The sequence below is a fragment of the Ceratotherium simum genome, chromosome 15 (genome assembly GCF_057802395.1).
Source record: "Ceratotherium simum simum isolate JZ-2026a chromosome 15, ASM5780239v1, whole genome shotgun sequence".
NCBI lineage: Eukaryota > Metazoa > Chordata > Mammalia > Perissodactyla > Rhinocerotidae > Ceratotherium > Ceratotherium simum.
In genome coordinates, this window is record NC_141914.1 from 38,497,737 (window position 1) to 38,508,326 (window position 10,590).

At 60.6% G+C, this 10,590-nt stretch overlaps 1 protein-coding gene across 6 annotated transcripts; it reads right to left on the bottom strand.

Moving 5' to 3' along the window:
- Window positions 1–1,009: 1,009 nt before the first annotated feature.
- On the bottom strand, window positions 1,010–10,132 carry CHRD (chordin). 6 transcript variants are annotated; one of them, XM_087439913.1, is made up of 23 exons: window positions 9,746–10,132; window positions 9,409–9,512; window positions 8,803–8,932; window positions 8,539–8,667; window positions 8,337–8,436; window positions 8,125–8,212; window positions 7,626–7,767; window positions 7,370–7,510; window positions 7,203–7,294; window positions 6,979–7,126; window positions 6,706–6,812; window positions 6,459–6,578; window positions 5,664–5,820; window positions 5,102–5,322; window positions 4,529–4,642; window positions 3,938–4,210; window positions 3,755–3,848; window positions 3,581–3,637; window positions 3,205–3,308; window positions 2,639–2,741; window positions 2,062–2,216; window positions 1,815–1,955; window positions 1,010–1,470 (listed from the first exon to the last, which is right to left on the bottom strand). In XM_087439913.1, exons 1-23 carry the CDS (start codon window positions 9,891–9,893, stop codon window positions 1,147–1,149), a joined length of 3,192 nt encoding a protein of 1,063 aa, XP_087296039.1. In that variant the 5' UTR covers window positions 9,894–10,132; the 3' UTR covers window positions 1,010–1,146. The 6 variants fall into 6 exon arrangements, with proteins under 6 accessions (XP_087296039.1, XP_087296035.1, XP_087296034.1 ...); XM_087439909.1 differs by having other exon boundaries at window positions 7,203–7,285; window positions 9,746–9,929; XM_087439908.1 differs by having other exon boundaries at window positions 1,010–1,467; window positions 9,746–9,929.
- Between the last annotated feature and the right edge of the window lie 458 nt (window positions 10,133–10,590).

The following is a 10,590-nucleotide window of genomic DNA, read 5'->3' on the forward strand; positions in this document are numbered from 1 at the left end:
TTTGCCTCTCCACTCCCCCGGGCACTCAGCAGAATATCACGCCACATGTAACTGAAGTCCACTGCCACTCTCCTCAGATTTCTCCCTGCCTTTCATTTCAAACCAGTTCTAGAAATCCTACCTAGCTAGAGTGCCTTTCCAACTAGTATGTGCCAGGCACTGAGCTGCATGATTCACATGTTCTGATCAAATCTCGTGAGCTGGATATCTGTTTCAAAGAAAGGAAACAGGGGCTCACGGAGGCTCAATGACTCAGCTAGGCAGCAGAACTGGAACTTGATGCTTCGATGGGCTAAGACAATAACTTCCTAAGCACACATAACATGCCTAACCCTAAATAAGAAGACTATGAGTTTCCTTTCCCACTGCCCTACTAGGTCGTAAAATTCCATACTCATTGTATCCCACATTGTTGATACAAAAGGTAGATGTGCAGCTATATAGTGAGAGCTCTCTGCTCTGACACTCTGATCTCCCTGGAGCCTGTGAGGACTGTGGGAATGCCCAGTTGCTGATGGCAAGCTGGGAGAAAGGGGCAAGCAGATTTATCTTATTCTGTACATCATTTGGTCCCAAGATAAGTTCAGCCAAGAACTGGACCAGGGCTGATTCCAATCCACTCTGATCCAGATTGCCCCAGAACTGGTCCAGGCCACAACTAGTTTCCAGGAAAGAATAACAAGAGAGTGTTTGCCTCACTTTAGACAAAGAAGGTAGAGGCTGGGGACACTCGTGTTTCTCTCTTTGAAGCACTTCAAACAGGGGGTCAGCAAAAATGCCAGCCGTGAGTAGGCCAGTGGAAATGAAACTTGTTTCTAAATCCTGCTTCAGGTTGCCTAAGCTCTTGAGGCTCTAGATCCTGCTCCCCCTCAGGCCTCTTCCCGCTCCCCAAGGGTCAGAGGGCAGGCCCTGGGGCCAGAGCTCCTCTCTCTCCCCTCCTACTCTCAGACCCTTCTCCACTGGGGCCCACTCAGGTCCCTGGCCACAAAGAAACAACCTTTAGCCCAAAGACTGAAAAAAAAATGTTTTAATAAATACAAAAATCTCCAATAATGACTCTGCTCAGCTCACGGGCAGCAGGAGTGAAGTGGGGGGACCCTTGGTGCTGAGTGAGGATAAATTAAAAATCCCAACAAGCCAGTGACATTATGTACAGAAGGAAAGGAGGTGGCTTCCAAGGCAGAGGGCGGAGGGTGACAGGGCAGGAATTGGAGTGGACGTGGCCTTGGTCTGCCGTGGCTGCCCCTCCCCCTGGTGGAGATGTGGTTCCCAGAGGTAGTGGGGGAGGGAGAAGAGGCAGAAAAGAGGAGCCAAAGGCACTGTGTTTCCCACAGGAGAATGCAGGGTCCTCGGCACCACTCCTTCCCCCAGCCCAGGCCCCATCCTCTTGGTCATGTGGCCTTCTGGCTGCTCCCTAGGAGCCTTCTGCTTCTTTCTCCAGCTCTGGAACTGTCCTGGTCTCTGGGGCTGCTGGAGACAGAGGGAGTGAATTTTGGAGGAGGAAAGAGAGAATGAGGTGGCACGGGGGGCACAGTAGAGTGTCTCTGTTCTGGTTCCATAAAGGTCAAACTTTTCTAAGCAAGTCAGCACACACGAGCTATGTGACCTTAGTCTACTTGCCTAACTCCTCTGAGCTTCAGACGTCTCATTTGTAAAGAAAAGTAATCAATACCAAGCCCACAAGGTTGCTGGGAGGGTGGAATGGAATGGCGCTTGTGAAGCAGAGGGCCCTGTTCCTGGCACACAGCAGGTTCCTTCCCACCCCAGGCTTCCCACAGTCAGCCCAGAGCTGCTGCCCCTAGACCCTCACTTACACCGCCGGGGTGTGCAGTGGGAGCAGCAGCGACTCTCCTTCCCTGGGCCACAGGACAGTGGCAGTGAACAGTCATCCCTCTCACAGTGGGGCACCCCGGCCTGGTGCAGGACAGAGCAGATCCTGAGGGTCCCCAGAGGTGCTGGGGCACAGCAGCCTTCAGCCTCTTTGGGGAGGTCCACCCCCAGGAGCCTGCCCTCCCTGGGAAGGTCTCCCCACTCCAGGCCAGGACCCCACTCCCTACTTACCCCACATCTGCAGGTGATACAGCTCATCTCCCCAAAGGGGGGCACCGAGGGGTGCCAGCTCTGGCTCTCTGGGAACCACTGCCCTGCAAAACGGCAGCCCCGGGGCCCATCGGCCTGCATGGGGTCCCCTAGTTGGGGGTGGGCCCCTGTCCCCACTGTTGGCAGGGAGAGAGCGAGGGAAGGAAGAAGAGGTCAGCAGATGTGAGCTCTGTGAGGGCCACCAGGTTTTATTTGTCTTTGAATCTCCAGCATCTAGCAGTTTCTGGCAAGTAGTATGTGATGGATGGATAGATGGATGGATGGATGGATGGATGGATGGATGGATGGATGGATGGATGGATGGGGCAGGAACTGGAACCCATCATAGCCCACTAGTACATGCACATTATTTCCACTGCGTTTAGAGCCCTGGCTCCAGGCTAGGCACAGAGCGGTGCTCACTAAATGCTGAATTAGCTGAGAAGTCCCTTCCATCTGCCCTCACCATGCATCCCCTCACCACGCGTCCCCTCCCCCAGGACAAGGCAGTGAAGGGCCTTAGCTGCCCCCCAGAGGCCTCAGTGCCTATCCCCCTCACCTGGACACTGTTTGCAGCAATCAGTGGGGTTGACGCGGACAGGCTGGGCACAGGCCAGCCGGGGACACTGCACCTTCTCACAGTGCACCTCTCCAGTGCCCCCCTGTAGGGATCCGTCGAGTGTGGGGTGTCAGGAAGGAGGGGGAGCACCTCCGCCTCCTGCTTCTTCCCTCTCCTTTCCCAGACCTCAAACGTAATATATCCACGGCCTTTTACTCAGAGGCCCTGGGCTGGTGCATTATATACGTGAACCCAATCCTCACTGCAGCCCTGCAAAGTAGGAGCTATCGTATCTGCTCGTAGGAGAGGAGAGTGAGGCTCAGGGAGGTACAGAAAGTGCCCAGGGTTAGGTGGAGCTAGTCAGCCAACACAGCCAGAATTCACACCCAGGTCAGCCTTTGCCCTTTTCCTCCAGCGAGCCAACTCTCAAAGCCCAAAGATCTTTTCTCATATTTTGATCCTTGAGCCCTCCTCACCAAGGCTGGGCTTTCCCCTCCTGGCAGCCCCCTCCCCATCTCTGCAGACCCCACTGGGTTATGGCACCAGAGAAGATTGGGCGGCCATACCTTGCAGGTGCAGACAGCACACTTAATTAAGCCAAATGGGGGCACGACAGGGTGCCACCGGGTACCCGCTGCCCGCCAGCTCCGGTCACCATCAAAATAGCATCCTGGTGGGGGACAGTGCCCAGCTGCCATTAGTACTGAGCTCATTCGCTGGGCCCACAACCAAAGCTTGAGCCTCAGGCCAACCCCATACTAGTCTAACCCCAGTACCCACTCGTGGACCAGTAACTCTAATGAAGCCTATCAGGTGTCACTTGGAACCTGTGTCCCTCAGCCTCCCCCCACACACATATACTCTCACCCTCCTGTCCCCCTCCTGGTCCCACCCAACAGCTCCTCTGGATCCCCCATCCCTGCACACACACTTCCAGCTCACCCTCTCCAGGGTCCCTGCTCCTCGGCAGCCCTGGCAGGTCTCTTACACCTTGTTTCTCTGTGGAGCCAAGGAGATAGTGAAGGCAGAGGGTGATCCCCTTCCTTTCCTCCCCAGAGGCCTCATCTTCCACCAGCGGACCCTCCATTACCCTCTCCACCCCTGCAGGGCGCTCACCCGGGCACACAGGGCAGCACTGGTCCAGCGCCTGCACGGGGCTCGGGCAGCTGGGCGGTGGACACACCACGGGGTCACAAATCACTGTGCGTCTCTACAGGGAGAGGTGGGGGGGTTGACTGGGGTGCCCAGGCTCCTTGCCCCAGACCCTGGGCCCCAGTGCGCCCTTGCGGGGCCTCCTACCTGGCAGGTGCAGAGCGAACAGAGAGGGTCGTAGTTAGGCGCCCAGCGAGCCCCATGGGGGCGCTGCTGCCCCTCAAAGAAGCACATGTTGGGGTCTCGGGACCGCCCGGGGCCACCGGGTTTGGCGGGCACAGGGGCGTCCGGGTCCAGCACAGCGGGCAGCCCAGGTGGTACAGGTGCCAATGCATCCGGAGCCCCCGGCACCCGCACCCCCTCGGCCCCTGCCACCGCCAGGCGCAGGCCTCCCACTTCACATTGGTTGGCGATGTGCACCTGGGAGGAGAGGCCCGTTGAGGAAGCACCAAGCTCCCTCTCGTGTCTTCACCAGTGCAGCCAGCCAGAGAGCCTGAGACACCTCCGCCCCCTGGGCGCCCCTGGGCCCCAGGAGGATGCTACGAGCCACAGCAATCATCTAGTTGACAGGGACAGGGCAGTCTGCTGCCAGCCTTGTTTTGTACTTTGTCTGGCTTCATCCTCCCAAAAGCGTGATATACCACCCCCAGGGCTCAGAGAGAGCAAGTGCCTAGCGCAAGGACACACAATGCCAGCTCCACTCTGAACCATCCCCACCGGCCCACACTGCCTGCCCACCTGCCCTCGCAGCTCCCCCTGGGGGCTCCCCTTGGTGGCGATCAGCAGGGAGGCAGTGCCCTGTGCCAGGTGCCGCAGCAGCTCAGGTTCCAGGTCCTTCACCACACCCTGGGCCTGTGATAGACAGGAGAAGGGATGGAACAGGGTACCCTAGGGCTGAGCCTACTCTTCCCAACTCACAGATGAAGAAACTGAGACCCAGGGAAGTTAAATAAGGTCTCCAGGGTAGCAAAGCCCATTAGCGATGGTGTGAAGCTCAGAAGCCAGTCCTCTCTGACTCCCAGTCTATGGCAACCCGCCCCCCTTCAGGGGGCTTGGTCTATCCCCCCTACCCCTGTGGAGGTCCAGGATATTACATCCTAACCACGGGATCCCACCAGAGAAGGACGCAGGAAGGAGAATGGATAATAAAAAGCTGAGTCAGATTCATACCCAGGTCTGTCTGACTCCCAAGCCCATGTCAGCTCTGCCATACCAGGCTGCCTACTCTCTGCTTCCCCCGCCACAGGCCCGCACAGCCCTTCATGCTAAAAAGCAGATATTTTTATATATCTCCCACCATCACATCCTCACCTCTGGGCCATAGAATCCCTTCAGCAGCCGCCGGGGCCCTGGCATCCCAGGAGGCCCCAGGAGGTGGGCAGTGACAGTCCCCTGTTCTGAGCCACCAAGCCCAGCCAGCAGCACTTCATAGTGCAGGTGACAGTGGGTATCCAGGGAGAGCCAGGCATGCCCTGCTGCCTGGCTCTGCACAGGGGGCAACACCAGGGCTCCTGCCAGAGGGACGGGCAGTGCTGGATCCAGACAGAGGAGAGGTAACAGATGAGAAGGTGGCCTAGAGCAGCCGCTGAATCCCAGCATTCCCCATCTCCCCCAACATGGACTCCATGAGCTGGCAGAACCTGTCCATAGGCCCAAGGCTGGGGGAACAGCGAGTTGTAGACCCCTGCACCATGGCAACAGGGAGCATCTCCCGGCAGGGCCACTCTATACATCCCCACCTTCTCCAGATGCCAACCTGGAGCTTAGGCACAAAGAAAGACACACCAGGCTCTGGCCCTCTGGCACCATCCCTCCCATGCTTGAGTCACAGGTTAGAGGACACCAAAGGGCAGGCAGACCCCTGGGCACTCACTATCATGGCGGGCGCTGTGCCCACTGTAGGGCAGGGCGGCCACATGCCCCCGCAGCTCTCCATCTGGGAAGTCCTTGGTGCCCACATTCAGGAACAGCTCATTCTGCAGCAGCATATGGGCCCCTCGGGCACCCAGCCCAGGGCAGACACCCACGGCCTGGGGGGCAGGGAAGGGTGAGCCCTAGCTGCAGTCTGCTGGATCCAGGATGAACCCCTCCTGAGCTTTCACACAAACCCAAGATTCTGAATCCTTCCCACGTTTTGTGCCCCCACTGCACCCATACACACGTCTACACACCAGTAAGATTGGATAAGAACCTTGCAGGCCCAGGTTCAAGTCCTTTCTCTGCCACTTCCTACCTATGTAACAATCTTGAGGAGTTAATTAACCTGTCTGATCCTTTACTTCATCATCTTTAAAATGGGTACTGTGAGAGCCAAAAATAATATAAGTAAGGCAACCAGTGCAGTATGTGGCACACAGAAAGGATCAATAAGTAGCAGCCATTGCTATCACATTTATTATTATATGATCTACTGCGCTGATCTCCGTCTAACTCCTCCCATTTGGTGTGAGCTTGCAGAGGACAGGGGCCACATCTGATTTTCTTTGTACTACAGTCCCTAGCCTGAGGCTCATTAAAAATGTGCCCAGGGAGTCAATGCATCAATGAGAGAGCCTGTGAGTGAGTGAATGACACTGAACATCCCAGCTCCCAACCTGGCTTCCCACAGCCCTGCATTGCCAGCTCTGGTGCATGGGCCCCGTGGCCCGGCTCTGCCTGAAACACTCACCGTGTTTCCCCCCGGCTGGAGCCCAGCCATGTGGCACAGGACAGTGTGCTGGTTCCTCCGCTGAGGCTTGGTCTCCAGTGTCATGGCCACCACCTCACTGCCTGTACCTACCACTTGCACCTGGTGGGCAGGGTTGGGGTGGGCAAATTGGAGAGGCAGAGAAGGAAGGCGTGGGTCCTGAACCATTGCAGGCCAAGCCCCACCCTGCCCTGCTGCCCTCCCACCTCCTGCAGTCCCTGACTCCTACCTGGTAAATCAAGGAGCCGTTTCCTAGCAGTGTAAGGCTGGCTGAGCCGGCCGCACCAGTCTGAACTGGGATCAGGGCATCTGCCCCACAAAGGACACTTTGCAGGACTGCAGAGGGGCAAGATAGGCAGAGGCAGGCTTGCCCCATAGCCATTCATACCTCATACCCTCAGCCCCCAGGATCCTTCCTATACCCACCCTGGTCCCTCCCCTGGCACTTGTCTGTGCCTCTCAGTTGGGTGTGCCCAGGGTGCCAGGCCCCACCCTGTCTCACCATCACAGCTCTGCCTGGCAGCAATGTGTCCACTGATGCGCAGCTCTGGCCCACCTGCCCTCTCCAGGACCATCTGCAGCTCCCCCAGCACCAGCCAGTCCATCTCCTGGGCTGTCAGGTTGGGCAGCACCTCAGCAAAGCCTGGCTCCTGGGGACAGAGCAGGGTATGGTGGGCGCAGAAAGAGGCCAGAGCAGGCGGCAGCAAGAGCCAGACCCTCACTCACCTGGACTGAGGCATTGGCCTGGAGCTCTCGCAATAGCTGCCCCTGGTGTAGAATTTGGAGCCGCAAGGGAACTTGGGCTGGTCCTGCAACAGCTGCACATGTGGACACCACTGAGAGAGAGGGGTTCTCCCTACCCTCCTCACATGCTCTTCTCCCATCCCACTTACCCCCGCTTCGAGATTCCAGCAACCCACGGAAGAGCAGCAAAAAATGCAAGGAGTCCTCTGTGTCACTGAGAGTGAGTAGAGTGATGCCCCCTATGCCCTGCTGTGGGGAGCCTTCCAGAGTCAGGATGGCACTGAAGGTCTCTAGGGGAGGGAGGACCATGAGAGCCCATCAGCAAGTCCTCTCCTCAGCCCACTCTATTCCTGGGGATAGAGAAGACTCAGAACCTCATGTCCAGGGGCCATTGGCTCCCCTCACCTGCAGCCAGGGCCCGGTGCCGGATGAGAGGCCCCCAGATCTCCCCTGAAGGGTGAGTGGGTGTCACGAGTGCCACATGCAGCTGTTCTGCCCTAAGGAGCCTCAGAGACAACCGAGGCACTGCCCGCCACACCCCACAGACCTGGAGCAGAGAGACAAGAAGGCCCTACTCAGACAGTATGCAGGCCAGCTGAGAGGTCCAGCTCTGGTGAGGAAGGAAGATGAGAAGAAGCCCCCAGGCCCTCCTAGGAAGCTTAAGAAGGGGCCCCGGAACCAGATGCTGGGGTCCAAATCCTGGCTCCACCACTTACTAGCTATGTGACCTTGAGCAAACCACATTCTGCTACTAAGCCTCACTTCCTTTATCTGTAAAATGGGCATCATAACGTCAGAGCCTTCCTCCCACTGGGCTGTTGTGAGGACCGAAGGAGGCAATGCAGAGCATGCTCTCAGCACAGTGCCCAGACTGGATAAGCACTCGTAAATGGCATCATCTCACCAGGCCATCTTGGGTGGGGGCTGCAGGGTGTTCAAACAGGACGCTGCCAGTGGCATCTGAGAAGCGGATCCGGGTGGGGCGGTCCAGCCTGGGAATGAGGGGTCCCTTGAGGCAGGACTCTGAGCCTGGGCCAAAAGCAGCCCCTCCAGGCTCTCCCAATTCTCCCCCCTCGGCGCTCAGCTGATCCCTCCTCCCTCCTTCCCCTTTCTCACCGCCGGTAGGAGATGGAGAAACGCAGGCTAGAGCGCAGCAGCGACACTCGAGCCCGTGCCACGGCCTGCGACCTCGGCCCTGTCAGCAGCGCCACGAAGTCTGCATGGGGAGGAAGATGTCCCTAGTGCCGTCACTGGCTGCGGCGGCCCGGCCCCAACCACGACCTCAAACCCCCCACTCCCAGCCCCCGCCCCCGCCTACCGGTGTGGCCGTCTCCACGCGCCCTATCCTCAGCGCCCGGCTCCCCGCGGTCGCTGTAGCTGCGATGCTCCGGGTCCCGCGGATACTCGAAGGCCAGGCCGGTCGGCTGCCTCTCGGGACCGCTGCGCTCTGCGCCGGGGTGGGGGACACGGGCTTCGGCTGGGCACTGGGAGGGCCAATTGGCCGCTCCATCCGCCCCATCTGTGTGGCTCAGGACCAAGTATCGGCCCTGCCTGCCTCCCCTCACCGCGGAGCGGGCCTTACCCTGGGGGCAGGTCTGGCAGCAGTGTCCGGGCAGCTGGCGTGGCTGCCCGCAGGCCAGGGCTGGGCACTCGGGTTTGATGTTCTTGCAGCTGACCCTGCCCGGGCCCCTTGCGCGGCGACCCCACTGAGGCTGCTCGCAGAGAAGACGGGAAAACCGAGTAAGCGCAAGACGCTAATCCGTGAGACCCAAAGGCCAGGGGTGGGGAGTCACGGGACCAGGGCAGGGTGGTCCCACCGAGTCAGACCGCTCTGTTACTTACAAGCTGCGTGACTCTAGACAAGTTACTTAACCTCTCTGGGCCTTAGGGTCCCTATCAGAAAAATGGGGATAATAATAGCATCCATCTAGCCGGGTTGTAAGACGAGTCAAGTCAGAGACGAAATGGAGTTGGCACAGAGCCTGACACATAGAAAGCGATCAATAACAGTCAACACCTGAGAGTTGAAGGAGGCACTTCCTCCGTTCTTCCTCTGCCAGAAAAACATCCCAAATATCTGCAGACTAGCTTCTTTCTCCTTAGCAGCTCGGAGTTCACTCCGACGTCCCAGGACCCGAGCGCTCCCCCACCCTCAAGAGCCCGGGCCACCGCCACGGGGTCCACTCACCGCCTCGCAGGCGCACAGCACGCAGCGCATCACCCCGAAGGGCTCCCCCAGGTCCGGGTGCCACGTCTCGTCCAAGGCATAAACCTTCCCGCCGAAGGAGCAGCCTGCGGGGACGGGCTTGGCTGGCGGCCGCTGTCCCGCTCCTGCCGTGTGCCCGCCCCGGGTGCTGCCGGCCGGGCCCTGGGGTCCCCGAGCACTGCGCGCCCCGCGGCCCCCGCCCACCCCTGCAGGCCGCCCGCCGCGCCGAGCCACCTGCGCCCGGCGCCCCCTCGGGGCGGGCGCTGACTTGCCCCGAGCCGGACGCCCCGCCCGCACCTCCCCCGGGGCGCCCACCTACCTGCCGCTCCCCGAATGGGCAGTGGCTCCTTCTCCGGCCGGATGGGCAGCGCGGGGGACTCGGGGCCGGCGCCGCGGGCCGGCCGGGAGCCGAGCAGCAGCAGCCCGAGGAGCAGCAGCGGGGCCGGCGGGGCCGGGAGGCTCGGCATGACGCGAACGGGACAGCTGGGGAGGCGGGAGGGAGGCGGGAGGGAGGAGGGAGCGCGCGAGGGAGGAGGGAGGTGGGAGGAGGGCCGGGCCGGGGGCGGTGCGGCTGGAGGGGGCCGGGGCCAGGGCCGGGGCAGTGCGGCGAGGGGCTCGTCGGGCGGCTGCGGAGTCGGCGCCGGCCGGGCCGGGCGGGAGGAGCGGCCGGGAGGAGCGCGGGCGGGCGGGCGCTGACCCGGGCCGTACGCGGCTCTAGTGCCCTAGGCGCCGGCTCTGGCCCGTTTTATGCCCCGCGCCCGGCGCCCCGGCTGGGGGCCTCCTCCTCAGCAAACGGGGCGGCGGCGGCGGCTCGGCGAGGGGCCGGGCTGAGCCCGGGGGGTCCGGCCCAGCAGCAGCGGCCCGGATCGCGAGTGGGGGAGGGGAGGGAGGGGCTGGGACCGGGCAGGGGAGGAGGGAGGGGCTGGAGGGGAAGGGGGAGCGAAGGGGGTAGGGGGAGGGGAGGGACCAGGGGGCGCGAAGAAGGGAGGAGAGGCGGGTCTGGAGCACCCCCGCTGCCGGCGGCCACAGGGCGGCTGGACCAGGAGGTGTGTGTCCGGCCCAGGACGGGAGCCCCAGGCCAGGGAGGGGCAGAGGCTGGGCCTGAGGCCTGGGCCGGCCACTGGGCTAGGACTCAATTCTTGCTGGAAGGATGAAGACTCGTCT

Bases quoted from the DNA above. Each gene is read 5' to 3' on its own strand.
- CHRD (XM_087439913.1), bottom strand. From the start codon at position 9,893: ATGCCGAGCCTCCCGGCCCCGCCGGCCCCGCTGCTGCTCCTCGGGCTG. The intron at 3,309-3,580 runs GTGAGCTGGAAG...GTCCCCCACCAG, and splicing joins GAGCAGGGACCCTGGAGAGG to GATGCTATTTTGATGGTGAC. The intron at 2,742-3,204 runs GTATGGCCGCCC...GGATCCCTACAG, and splicing joins GTGCTGTCTGCACCTGCAAG to GGGGGCACTGGAGAGGTGCA.